Source organism: Artibeus jamaicensis, unplaced genomic scaffold (genome assembly GCF_021234435.1).
Source record: "Artibeus jamaicensis isolate MK-2021 breed Jamaican fruit bat unplaced genomic scaffold, CSHL_Jam_final scaffold_369, whole genome shotgun sequence".
In the NCBI taxonomy this organism is placed as follows: Eukaryota; Metazoa; Chordata; class Mammalia; order Chiroptera; family Phyllostomidae; genus Artibeus; species Artibeus jamaicensis.
In genome coordinates this window covers 9,742,641-9,756,158 of record NW_026522042.1, presented here as the reverse complement: position 1 = coordinate 9,756,158, position 13,518 = coordinate 9,742,641, and the positions used below count along the sequence as shown (strand labels likewise).

The window sequence follows — 13,518 nt, the reverse complement described above, 5'->3', positions numbered from 1 at the left end:
GTCTAATGCTGGTGCTCTGTGTTCCTCTTTCTCTGGCTTTAGGTGAAACCACTTCCTGCTATTAAAGGGGGGAATGAGAAATTATTGGTGGAACCCAACATGGTGCCAGGATCAGACCCAAAAACCGTTTCTAAGCTCGTGCCCCCGACCCCAGCGTCCCTCCCCACGATGGTGGTGGCTCCCCAGCCCACTCCAGTGAAGAGACAGGACCTGAACGGCGGGCCCAGGATGCCGAGGCTCTTCGACATGTCTTGCGATGAAACTCTCTGCCCTATTGACAGTTTCTGTGCCAATGCCTACACCAGGGGGCGATCTCGATGCCATTGCAACCTGGGCAAAGGGGGTGAGAGCTGCTCAGAAGGTAGGTCCTTGGTGTGGCGGAGACCGTGGTGCTGGGCGGGCCCCACTGGAAGCCAGAAGGGCACTTCTGCTGCCCACCTGTGGCTCTTTCCAGCCCTTTCTCTAAGATAAGCCCCTTCTTCATGTGTGTGTCGTTAAATGAGCTGGGCAGAGCAACCATGAGGCCACTCCCGTCGTTTCTTGTTGGAGAGCAGCCCTATTTCTGTGTGTGCCACGTGTGTGTGCCACGTGTGTGTGCCACGTGTGTATGCTTTTGGTACACTTAAGAATCATCCTGCTGGCACCTGGGGGGTGGGCTGTTCTGTAGTCACATCTCTACTGAGAGAACTGCGGCCGAGATAGGTGCAGGGAAGTTGAGAGAGGCACTGACGGAGCCCACTGAGATCGCACAGGGGCACGGCTGGGAAGTGGGGTCAGTGACCCTGCAGCCGTCCGTTTCTGTCGGGGAGCAGGTGACAATCCCCAAAGGTCCAGGTTCTCCCTGAGAGCATCGGCAGCTCAAAGTCTCCAACAATGAGAATTACGGGGTGAAAAGTAGAGAAAAGAAGAAAGGAAACTAGGTCTCACAGACCAGAGCTTTTCAGTGAACGACCTCCAAGCAACGGTGCATGTTGGGTTTTGCATTTAAAGAGAGGAACCGGCCTGTTCTGTGTTGTCTTTTTCTCTTTCAGATATCGCTATACAGTACCCTCAGTTCTTTGGCTACTCTTACGTAACCTTTGAACCTTTGAAAAACTCCCATCGGGCATTTCACATTACCCTTGAATTTCGGGTAAGAAGGGTTAGTTGTTTGATGAGTACCCTCTGGGTATCCTATCACAATGGGGAGGGGGGAGAGGAAGCAGGGAAGTCAATATGACACAGAGCCTGTCCTGAAACCTGTTCACAGGTAGCAAGGACGACGGGCCCGTTCACATGTTCAGGGGCACCAGTGAGGGGCGGGTGGGCTCTGCATGTTGTTGAACAGCGGCAGTGGCTGGCCTGAAGCTTCCCGGAGAGGATGTTTGGGTCCTAGCCACGTTGCTCATAGAAGTGACTCCTCCCTGGCCAGGATGTGAGAAGGCACAATGCATTCTCATCCCCAAACCCCTGCTAAAGGAGCCCAGACATTGGCTGTCGTTGCAGTGGCTGTAACTGAATAAGAACTAAAACACACAGCCTGGCACAGAGTGAGGCCCAGGTGGTGCCCTCTGCTCTGATCTTCTGCAGCTCAGAGCTCAGGCAGCAGCCCCAGCTCACTTACAGTGACTCCTTTGGGCCGCACAGACAATGTGCAAATGTCTGGAGATCTGGAAACAAGTCCCCTTTGAGGTCATGGTCGTGATGTTGATTGTCCACAAGACGATCTGTCGCAGCCTAGAATAGCCCGCCTGGGGGAAAACCAAACCAGGGTGTTGAGGGCTGTTGTTACTGCTCTGTTCCCCTGGTAGAAGGAAAGAAAGAAATGTGCACGCTTCTCGGAGGGAAGTAAAAAAAAAAAGGAAGACCGTAGGATGCTCTCTGGTGAGAACAGAACTGATGAGCTAACCAAGAGCAGCCTTCTGTCGCCCTGGTCTTGGTGCCCTGGTTTTCCTGAGGCTCTGCTGGTGGACCCACAGTGCCAGGAAAAGAGCAGGTCGAAATGAGGTGCCCTCCTCCATCGCCTCCCTGCCGTCCCTCGCAGTTTGTGCCGCTCACTGTCAGCGGTGTGCTGGAACTGAACTGTGAGCGGGCACCTGGGGATTCATTCCCTGGAGCCCACCTGCTTGTCCCTCCGTGAATAGGGCCACCGAGGGGAACACTCAAGTCTCATACTCAGGAGTGTTTCCCGGTGTCGCTTCGCGGACCAGGACGAGCTCATCGTTCCTGTGGCTTCTGTGTGTCCCGCAGGCCGAGGCGGAGGATGGCTTACTGCTCTACTGTGGGGAGAACGAACACGAGAGGGGCGACTTCATGTCCCTGGCCATCATCCGACGCTCCCTGCAGTTCAGGTGACTCCTGCCAAAGGCCCACAGGTTTCTTCACACCCCCCTGTGTTATATTTACCATATTTTGCTGTGGCTAATGCACACCCATGTGTTGTGTGCATTATCAATTTATCGATGGGATTATTGTCCCCATTATTGTCCCCATGGTGTGTATTCATTATACCTATGTATAGTGCACATCCTTACCTTTCCCTAAAAAATTTGGGTAGTGTGTGTTATGTATGGCAAAATATGGTACGTTTCATAGTGTGACTGGAATAAGTGCAGCGTGGGTTCCTGTAGATGAAGAACAGTGTGTGTGAGGTGCATGGACCAGTTTACCAAACACTGGAGTTTCAGGGTTGCAGGGGGATCTTTGCCACGTCTGGAGCCTGGTGACCAGGTTCATTCATTCATTCCTTCACCAGCAAGTGTTTCCGGAGCGCCCACAGTGCCCTGGCACTGCTGTAGGCTCTGGCGGTGTGGTCGTGAGCCGCGGGGGCGAAGCCCCTTCTCCCCTGGAACCCTGTGGATGTGATGGGACAAAGACTGGCACCTTCTCCTTGTCCCCTGTGGTCAGTACGACTGACGGCCATGGAGGGCAGAGAGGAGCCACAGCCTCCAAGGGTTCCCTCATCTTCCCTCAGGGCTGATGCGGTGGCTCTTGGCTCACGTCCTCTGCCCTGGTCAGGTCTCTCCCAAAGCGCTTTGGAAGCCGCCTTGAGTTTGGGCACGGTTTCCTGCGGGCAGAGTTCAGCAGCGGGGTGAGTGCTTTAAGCGCCTTCATGAAGGTGTGCATGGCACCTATTTGAGAGCAGCCAGAGAGGATCAGCCTCGTCCTTCTCCAGAGCCCGCTGGTTAAGATCCTGACTGCACCGCTGCCAGACCCTCCGCCAACGACACCCTCTCCAAGGCTGCGTTTCCCCCTTGAGGACCCCAGAGGGCTGTTGTGAAGGTTCAGTGGGGTGCTGTGCATGGTGCTCCAGGCAGCGCCCGACCCGTAGCAAGCTCTCAGCGTCAGCCATTATTGTCTTTGAGTATTTCAGCACGAAAAAGTATATTTGGTTTTGTTGGAGAAGACCGTTGAGCATCCCACTTGGGGTAGGAAATGGCCCTGCTTCCTGGGCTCCTGGGAGTTGGATATCAGCCACCAGGACCGAGGCATTGGTTTGGACCTGCCGGGGCTCTAACACGGGGATCCGAGGGACTCTGGTGGCACCGGCAGTTACAGCCAGTAGCGAGCAGCCCCAGCTCTGCAGCTCCTGCTGAGTGGTCCCCGTATGTCCCCACAGTGCCTCTCCACCTCTTTTCCCTCCACTGAGGATCGCAAGACAGAGAGAGACCTTGAGAGTGGGCTGAGGTTAGTTCAAGTCCTGACCAGGATGATGCCAGCCATGCCTCCCTCCCCACGGGCAGCCTCAGGACCCACTGGGAAGTGACATGGTGGCTGTTTGGAAGTTGACCCGGAAGGATCAAAATTTGAGATGTCAGGCACAGTGACCGCTCCGAGCACTGTCCTTTTTTACATTTCATTCGTGACACTGAGCCTGCCATTTGGAAGCTGGGGGACGTCCCCCGAGAAATCCCTGGAAGCAGAATGACTCGGGTTCTGATTTGCTGCACCTGGAATCGACTTCGCATCTGGTAACCTCCGAGGAGGATAAGGAAGTGCTCAGCTGCCCATTGGTTTCTAAGCTGAGGGGAAAATTGTGTTAAAGCCCCACACTGAATGGTTCTATGGGCAGGTGCAAGATGAGTAGACTGATGTCCTCCCAGAGAATAGGCTTCTAGTCCTTCCATGCATCCTTGTAACCTGCCCTTGATACCTGTGACCCTGGAGGAGGCCGTCACCCTGAAAGTGACGTCCGTGGGGTCTGAAAACCCACTGAGCTGGTTGATCAAAGATCCTTCCTTTCCTTTTCCTCCTCCACAGGTTTAATTGTGGAACCGGGGTCGCCATCATCGAAAGCGAGACCAAAATCAAACTGGGGGGCTGGCATATGGTGACGCTCTACAGAGATGGGCTGAATGGGCTGCTGCAGCTGAACAACAACACCCCGGTGACCGGCCAGTCCCAGGTGAGTGCGCGCCTGCCTCTCCGCCCACCCGGCCAGCACCCGCTGTACGCATCCGAGAGCAGGAACTGGCAGGACCCGAGCTCTGGATGGGCCATTTTTCGTGGTGACCCCCTGCAGCCGAGCTCTGGTGCACTCCTGCCGGAGGAGGGCCTTCGGGACACGGGTTCGTCCCAGAGGGAGAGCTGAGTGTGCAGACATCGTCGCGGTGGGGGCCTGAGGGCAGGAAAGCCAGGGCTGGAGGAAAAAGCGGCACTGGTGCCAGCCTCCAAGCTGGCTTTTAAGATGAGGATGTTGCAATCCTGTGGCTTTGGAAGGTGGTCCAGAGAGGTTCACTTGGTTCAGTGTGCAGGAATACACCACTCATCTGTCCTTTCGGGACCATGATTATAGGGAGCGGTAAAACAATTTAACCGTTGGGCTGCTCAGCAAATCACCTAGGTATTCATATATTTGTCATGCTTGGGGCAATTTTAGGATTGTGTTTGGAATAAGCAGTTTGGGTTAGCAACCCGCCAAGGAAATGAGCCTGTAATTATAATCAGTCAGGTGTCTGTGTTCTCTGAGGAAAAATGTAGCAAGAAAGCCTTTGTGTGTACGTAGATAGCTTCCCCCTGCCTGGGCTCTTCACTGCAAGACACGCGCTGTACAAAGGGCTGTGCCTTGCTGTGTCCCGTTAATTCAGACCCCAGTGGTTCCAAAGGAATCAGAATCCAAATCTAATAAATGTGAATCCAGTGAGGTCACTTGTTTATAAGGAAGGAAAAGAGAGTAAATGAACTAGAGTACACCTGTGCCAGAACAACAGGAACAATATGACTAAAATTCAATTCAATAGGAATAAAGAAGCTTTGACCCTGGGTCCAGAAATACTAACGTGAAAACAGGTTGAAGAACCTATAATAGAAGCAACACCTGTGAAATGTCTTAAGGTTTAAAGCAAGGAAGTTCAATGTAGGTTAATAAATGGAGCCATGTGGTAACAACAAGCTGAAGAAATTACAGATTGCATTAATAGAGCCATGCCATCTAGGAAAAGGGAGGAGGAAATCCTGTTTTATTCTGGTGACTGTGTGTACAGCTTCCAGACCTCTAGTGGCCACCTTGGTCCCCTAAGAGGCTTGTATTCAGATCTGTGATTGCAGTGTAGGAGGGATATGGACTAACTGGAGCCTGTCTGTAGAGCAGCCAGTGAAGCTGCTTGAAGATGTCATCAAGAAGATGACTGGAAATCCCTGGGAAGATGGATTGAAGGAGCATGGCTTAGATCGGAGGAGCGAGGATGAAGGTGTGGATGGTGGCTTTTCATCAGAGTCAAAGGGAGAGTGTTGGGGCGGAAGGACTTCCTCTGTGGATCCCAAGGCGGAAGCTGAACCGGGGGAGCCGCTGTCAGCTCTGCCCACCCACGCGAAGGTGTGCAGCGCTTCCGCAGCCTGTCTCAGGGATGGCGCCCTGCCCTCGCGGCTGCTCGGAAAGTAACTTACCAAAGCCTTTCGGTAGCGATGTTGCAGAAATCCAGCATTAAATGGGAGCTTGGGTTAAAGAGTTTTTATATTTTTTTCTAATTCTAAGAGTCTGTGACTTTAAGGAACATAAAAATTAATTGTAAGAAGGATATAATTGTGGGGGAGCTTTGCCCCAGGCAAGGCAGTTCCCAACATTTGCTTTTATGGATACTCAGGCAACGTTTGTCTCCCTACTCCCAGGACTTGCTAAGCAAGTTTCGTAAACAGGACCTCAGATGTGGAATGTTTAATCAGCTGTTTGGGGAGAAAGTGACTCTGTCTTAAGTTGGGGTTCCCCAGAAGCAGACTTGGTGAGATGAGGAGTCTTGTGCAGATGATGCGTAGGGAGGGGCCATCACAGGAGACCGGTAAGGGAGGGGAGCGATGGACAGGGCAGGACTGAAGGCAGTGTGAGTGAGGTCCTGGGCAGAGTCCTTCAGGGTCTGGCTTCTGCCGCAGCCCACCGGGGAGCTTGAGTATACGTTACAGCTCTGAGGAACTGCAGCCCAAAGCAAGTGAATTGGATTTTCATACTTCTGCACTCCTTAAAAACTGGTAAGGGTGTGCTGGGGGAATGCAAACTCTGGGGCAGGTCCAGTTCTCTGCATAGCAGGCAAAGCGCATCTCCAGGGACCTGAAGGCGGCCCTCATCAGAGGAAGGTACAGGCCAGGCTCAAAGGCTATGGCCTGGGATGTTGTGAAGCGAGCCTCAGAGGGACCAGGTACCCACAGTGATGCTCTAGAACAGGAGGAAAGGATTGAGCGGTTGGGCCCCTGCCCTGGTCCAGGATCAGGGAACCGGGCCCGTGAATTCTGAGGATGTTGGGGAAGCGCACCAGTGGGGCACTCCAATAGTGTAACACATGCAGGGTGCCAGTGGCTGGCAGACAGTCCTTCAAATTCACCGTGTGCACTTAACACCTGCCCGGCTCATAGCCACTGTGCCATCTACGCAGGAGTCTCACCTGTTCAGTAGCTGAGATAGAGGGATGACGACAGGCTCTACTTTTTGGTAACAGAAGTGTAAAAAATAAAGATTACCTTCAGTGGCTTGACTTCTGGCCATTTTATAAGTCTGGCGGCGTGCCTTTTCCCAGCATTCTTCTTTATAGCTGTTAACCCAAATGAATGCGGTATTTCCATAACCAAAACACAGATGACCGAGGGCTGCTTAATTTTATCCCACCAACTGCTCCGCTCTGTGTTTTATAACCTCAAGACCTGCAATCCAGGTTGTGGTCTGCTCTCTGACTGGAAATGTCTCCACCTAACTGTAATGACACTTAAAAAAAAAGCTGTGTCCATAAGCAAATTTCTAAATATTTTGCAATAAAGTCTGTTTAGTAATCTTCCCCCCAGCCCAGATATTTCTTGCAGGACGTAGTGCGGAGGTGATGAGGACGGAGAGAGGGTAAATGTTAGCTCGTGTATACACTACATTAGTATTATCACCTTTGGAAACACAGTGTAGCTCTGTGACCCATCCAAGGTACACAGTAAATTGGTGTGAGGACTGGAAAAAGAAAGTTTGTTTTGGATGCTCAGCGTGGTCCACTGCCGGTCGGGTCGCTCTGGGCCCTGCCCTTCCCTCCCTGCCCTTCTAGGCGTTCCGAAATCGTCCTTTCTCCAAACAACCCCCTGAGAAGCTCCCCGAGTTTCCTATGGTGACCGTGGGTTGAATGTTGCTAAGGGGTGAAGTCTGAAAGATATGTACGGATGGGCGTAAACTACATCCTAATCATGTCAGTCGGTTGCATTTTCGACTTTTGGTTTTGTTTCGTGAATCACCGTTTTCCTCTTTCTTAAAGGGCCACTACAGTAAAATCACCTTCCGGACGCCTCTGTATCTTGGTGGGGCTCCCAGTACCTACTGGTTGGTCAGAGCCACCGGAACCAGCCACGGCTTTCAGGGCTGTGTGCAGTCGCTCTCGGTGAATGGGGAGAGAGTGGACATGAGGCCCTGGCCGGTGGGGAAGGCGCTCAGCGGGGCCGACGTGGGTAAGTGGGTGCCTGGCGGGCTGGGGTGCTCTCGGGAGAAGCCTCTTCTGTGTGGGGCTGGAAGGGAGCGGCTCCGGTGCGGCCGCCCTCCACGGCTGCAGAACAGCAGGGAGAAAGCGGGGGCCCTGGGGGGGAGGTGGGTGCTCTGCAGACCCTGTGTCTGAACCCCAACACATGTAAGCAACACGCTGCACAGCCCTGGCCTGCACACTACTGCCCCTTGGCCCTCTTCACGGGGGGTGGCGTGGTCTTGTCGGACTGCGCAGCGTGCGGCTCGCCCGCCCCGTGGAACAGCCAGCACAGCGATGGGAGGAGACGGCCCACCTGCTCTCGGGGGCCGAGGGCGACGGTCAGTTCTGATCCCGACCGCCGTGCCCAGCACTTTCTCGTGGGCTCGCTCGCTCACTCCTCACATTCAAATCTAGGAGGCAAAAATTATTACTACACCTGTTTTATACATGAAGAAACCGGGGCTCATAGAAGTTAGTGATTTATCCAAAATAGTGGGCTAGGGTTGTTTTTTTTTCTTTTTCTTTTTGTTTTTGTTTTAAATTAAGATGTTATTTTTTGAGAAGTTTAAGGTTCACATCGTAACTGAGGGAAGGTACGTGCATTTCTCACCTACGCCCTCCCCCCTCCCTCCCCCAGGCACAACCTCCCCCATTACCAACACCCCCCACCAGAGCACCTCGTTTGTTACAGCTGATGAACCTGAACTGACACGTCATTGTCACTCGAAGTCCATCATTTCCATTAGGGTTCACTCACGGGGCTGTACATTCTGTGGGTTGGACAAATGTATGACAATGTATATTCAATATTATGGTGTCATATAGAGTATTTTCACTGCCCTGAAAGTCCTCCGTGCTCTGCCTGTTCATCCCTCTCCTCCCCCCCGCCAGCCCCCGACAACCATTGATCTTTGTGTATTCTCTGTAGTGTTGCCTTTCTCAGAATGCCATGTCAGTGGAATCGTATGGTACGTAGCCTTCCCGGACTGGCTTCTTTCAGTGAGTCATGGCTTCATAGCTCATTTCTTTTTAGTGCCGAATAACATCCTGTAGTTTGAATAGACCACAGTTTATCCATTTATCTCTTGAAGGACAGCTTAGTTGCTTCCAATTTTTGTCAATTATGAATAAAGCTGCTATAAACATCTACTTTTGGGGGTGGGCATAGTTTTGAACTCGTTGGATAAATACCACAGAGTGATTATTCGATCACGGTAGAGTATGTTTAGTCTTGTAAGAAGCAGTCAGACTGTCCTCGAGAGCGGCTGCCCCATTCTGTACGCCCCCGGGAATGAAGGAGGGTCCCTGCTGTCCCACGACGTCCTTGCCAGCACTTGGTGGTGTCAGAGTTGCAGATTTTGGCCTTTGTAGTAAAAGGTGTGAGGGTGTCTTGAAAGTTGCATTTCCCTGACAACATATGTAGTGGAGCATCTTTTCATATGTTTATTTGCCACCCGTTTATCTTCTTTGTTGAGGTATCTGGTAAGGTCTTTAGTCCATTTTTCAGCTGGGTTTTTTAGTTGTTGAGTTTTAAGAGTTCTTTGTAGGTGCTGGAAGATAGTCCTTTATGAGCTGTCTCTTGCAAATATTCTCTCCCAGTCTGCGGCTTGTCCTCTCATTCTCTTGACACTGTTCTTGCAGATTAGAAATGTTTAATTGTAACCAAGTCCAGCTTATCAATTATTTGTTTCATGGGTTGTGCCATTGGTGTTGTGTCTAAAAAATTACCCGCACACCCAAGGTCACTGAGGTTTGTGCCTAGTTTTATCTTCTAGGGGTTTATAATTTTACATTTTACATTTAGGTCTGTGATCCATTTTGAGTTAATTTCTGTGAAGGGCATAAGATCTGTATCTGTTTTCTTTCTCTTTTTTTCCCTTGCATGTGGCTGTCCAGTTGTTCCAGCGTTATTTGTTGAAAAGATTAGGATTGTTTTGCAGACAATAAACACATTTATTCTATCACCGAAGGCCCTTGATAGATAATTCTGAGGTTGGTTAATTAAGTGACTGTTTTCACCTTCTAGGGCTGCCTTAGCAAAATACCACCAACTGGGTGTTTTAAACAATGGAAAGAATTATTTTCTCCCAGTCCTGGAGGCCAGAAGGGCAAGCTCAAGGTGCCGGAGGTTTGGTTTCTCCTGGGCCTGCAGGTGGCATCTTCCCACCGCGTCTGCCCGTGGCCGCATGTCTGTGCTCCCATTCCTGCTGTCTCGTCCTCTTTCTTTAAGGACACACTCAGGTTGCATTCGGGCCCCCCTGTGTGACTTCATTTAACCTTTATCCCCCCAAGGGCCCCCTCTCCAAATCCAGGCACGCGGGGCGTCCGAGCTCCACGCTCTGGATTCGGGGAGACAGTTCAGTCCAGAACGGCGCCTCAGAGGTCTCGGAGCTCCGGGCTGGTGTCTCGGTGGCCCCCTTGCTCTGACTCCTCATCCCACCGTGGTGCCGCATCTCTGGGCACCACCTCCTCACACGACATTGTCCTTAGCAAGCAATGGCAAGTCCCTTTCTTGAGTCTCTTTTCCCTCCCCCTGCCGGGTGCTGTGTGGGTAGAGTGTCCGGTGAATGCTGCCCAGACTCCACTGTCAGCGTGCTGGCCACTCCTCCCGTCTCCGGGTACAGTGCGTTCTGTTTGTTTTGTAGCCCATGTCAGCCGAGCATTTACTAGGTGTAGACACCATTCTGAACTACTTTGATCTTTCCGATGCTTTTGCATGAGGTGCTGTGATTAGCCCTAGCTAATGAGAGCCGGTGGCACAGTCAGGTCACTTGCCCAGCGTCACACAGCCGGTAGGCGGTGGAGCCTGAGTGTGGCCTCAGCTGTTCCGGCTCCAGTGCGGCCCTCTTACCACACACGCCACATCGAGGGGTTCCAGACAGGCTTCCAGTTGCTCCCCTCCACCCTGCTCACTCCCAGAGATCATACCATTGTCGAAACTCCAAAACATGGAGTTTACTTCAAAGGAAGAATTGCTATTCCCAGGTCAGTTTTGCATCGCTTGTTATACTCTATGGTATTTTTCCCCAGCCGATCACTGAAACGGGACAACAGACAGCGGTCACCAAAACGATGAGGAAGCTCCCACTGTGGTGGGACGGTGTCTTCCAAATCCCTCTTCCTGGGTATCCGGGATGATCAGAACATGAGAAGCGGCCCTGGCTGGTGTGGCTCAGTCAGTTGGAGCATCATCCTGTACATGGAAAGGTCGTCGGTTCAATTCCCAGTCAGGGCACATGCCTGGGTTGCAGGTTTGGTCCCCGGTTGGGGTGTATGAGGCAACCAGTCGATGTTTCTCTCCTTCTCTCTCTGCCTCCCTTCCCTGCTCTCTAAAGTCAATACGTGTGTCCTCTGTGAGGATAAGAAAGAGGACGTGAGAAGCAGCAGGACATCGGGAGTCTCCTGCGCTGTTTAAGAGCCTAGACTCTGAGGCGGATGGCCTGGCTCTGGCCACTCAGTCAGCCTCTCTGGGACTCCGTTTCCCCATCTGTGAACAGGAGCTACCTCACAAGATGATTCTGTCCAGGTGAATGGTGCTGCCTGCATATAAAGTCCTGGGATAATGCCTCCCACATAGTGGACATGTTCTAAATATTGCCCGGTACTGATATTCTCACTCCACCCACCGAGCAGGGGTGACGTTTCCTCTCCCTTCGTGACCTGGCAGAGACACTCTGGTAGCGCTGAGCCTGCGTGGCAACCTCTGGCAGTCAGTTAAGTTAAGCAAGGACCCACTTCTGACGGCATTTTAAATTTTCACACAGTGTGATTCCAGCCTCCTCACTGAGCAGACGTACCAGGCGCTCACCTGGCTGGGTCTGGGCTTCTGCAGGATTATTTTACTTCTCTCCCTGAACCCAAATGGCAGGCATCGGTCACATTGCCTGCTTTCAGTTCTTCCCATTGTCCCCGCTGGGGCATAGGAATGGGGCTGGTCGTCTCTTCCACCTCTGTACTCGCTTTACTTTGAGTTAGTCCTGAAGTTCAAGTTCTTGTGAGTTCCATGCAGTTTCAGGGGGAAGACTGAGCTTCTGGTGGAGACACCATATAGGCTTCCGGCAGAGGTGACAGCATCTGTGGGGTCACAGGCTTCCATCTGATACCTCCAACTTGACAGTGTCGCTGGCAACCACAGCTTTTCCTCTGTCCACCTCCCCACCCTCATAAACTAGCTTCCACCCCTCACAGGGGCTCTTCACTGTCTGTCCCCCCACCCCGCTTCATCTCCTCCATGAGATTGCCCCCCATTACTGGACTTTCGGCATTCACATTCTGTAACAGTCGGAGATCCTAGCAAAAATTTACATTCTCTGGCCTAGCCTTTTCTTATTTCCACCCAAATTCTCAAACCTAAACCACCACCACTCATTTTTTCCAGTCCTGTCTGGCCTCGCCACACCCTCCAGAGCCAGCTTCCCAAGTTGTGTGGGACTCCAGAGGTCTGCGGTGGCCCTGAGTCTCGCTGTGGTGTGTCACTCTTACTCACTTCTGTTTACATTACTGCGTGTTTCTCTGTGCACCTGCTCGGTGCCAGGCACAATGCTGAGCGCTGGGGATAAAGGCAAGAACAAGAGGAGGGTCCCGGTGCAGCCCTGGTGTGGCGGCCATGAGGACAGAACAAATGAATCAGCAGCCGTACCAGTAAACATGAATCTGGGGTAAGGGATGCACAGGAGCAAGGACAGTGCGACCAGGGGGAGCTTTCAAGGCCTGCGGGTCAGGGAGTGCCCTTCTGGGGATGCAGCGGGACCGCAACGTCTGAAGCCAGAGTGGGAGTTTGAAAATAGTGAAGAGGGAGGTGTGTTCCAGGCAGAGGCCAGGGCTTGTCCCAGGGAGCGGGGGGGAGAGGCGGGTACCACGACCTCGCGTGTTCTGAAGCGGCCCCTCTGCCTGCAGACAGCCCGTGGGAGGGCGTGGTCAGTGGGGGCCAGTGGAGGCTGTTGCAGCAGGTCCAGTCCGGAGCTGATGGTGGTGTGCCCCAGCGGGGCAGTGCTGGCAAATTCGACAGATTTTCAGGAGAAGGAACAGACAAACCTCAGTTACTGGGCTGGATTGGGGGGTGGGGACAGGGAGGCAGCTCTTTGTCCATGTTACCTTAATGCACCCCCCCCCAATGTCCCACCTTCTGTCCCCTCCGAGGGAGCCCGGTGCCTCCTCTGACCCTCACTTCATTATCTTGCACAAACCTCCACTGCAGCCGGTCTGTGGTAGGTGCTGGGGCCGATTGTACATTGTTTGTACATTGATGGCGAGCTCCTGCCCACTCTCCATGTGCAAGATCTCGCACCTCCTTCCTTTCACTCTCAGGTTTGAAAGTTTTTCTCCTGACTAAAACTAACCTATTCGTCTACACTCCACACCCAAACTACCTCGAGTGCCTGGGACCTTCTGCCAGGACTCCCTCTTCTCGATGACCAAGGGCTCTTAGCCTTTCTGTGCCACGGGCCCCTTTGGCCATGGGGGGGGGGCTCTGGGCCTCTTCTCAGAGTGGTGCTTTTGAAATGCAGAGAATAATATATGTGATAGGAAACAAGCATATTAAACTAAAGCTATACAGTATTTTAAATTTTTGATATTAATAGTAATACATGGGCCACTCTATAAAATATTAAAGAACATGGTG

General features: G+C 52.4%; 1 protein-coding gene across 2 annotated transcripts in view; it reads left to right on the top strand.

The window, feature by feature from the left end:
* The window catches only part of EGFLAM (EGF like, fibronectin type III and laminin G domains), a 139,228-nt gene that overhangs the window by 92,580 nt on the left and 33,130 nt on the right, over positions 1-13,518 (top strand). For both annotated transcript variants that reach the window (XM_037128989.2, XM_053657321.1), the window contains exons 9-13: positions 43-361; positions 1,032-1,132; positions 2,230-2,330; positions 4,240-4,384; positions 7,695-7,884. In XM_037128989.2, the coding sequence (XP_036984884.2) occupies positions 43-361; positions 1,032-1,132; positions 2,230-2,330; positions 4,240-4,384; positions 7,695-7,884 (856 nt within the window). The remainder of the gene's footprint in view (positions 1-42; positions 362-1,031; positions 1,133-2,229; positions 2,331-4,239; positions 4,385-7,694; positions 7,885-13,518) is intronic.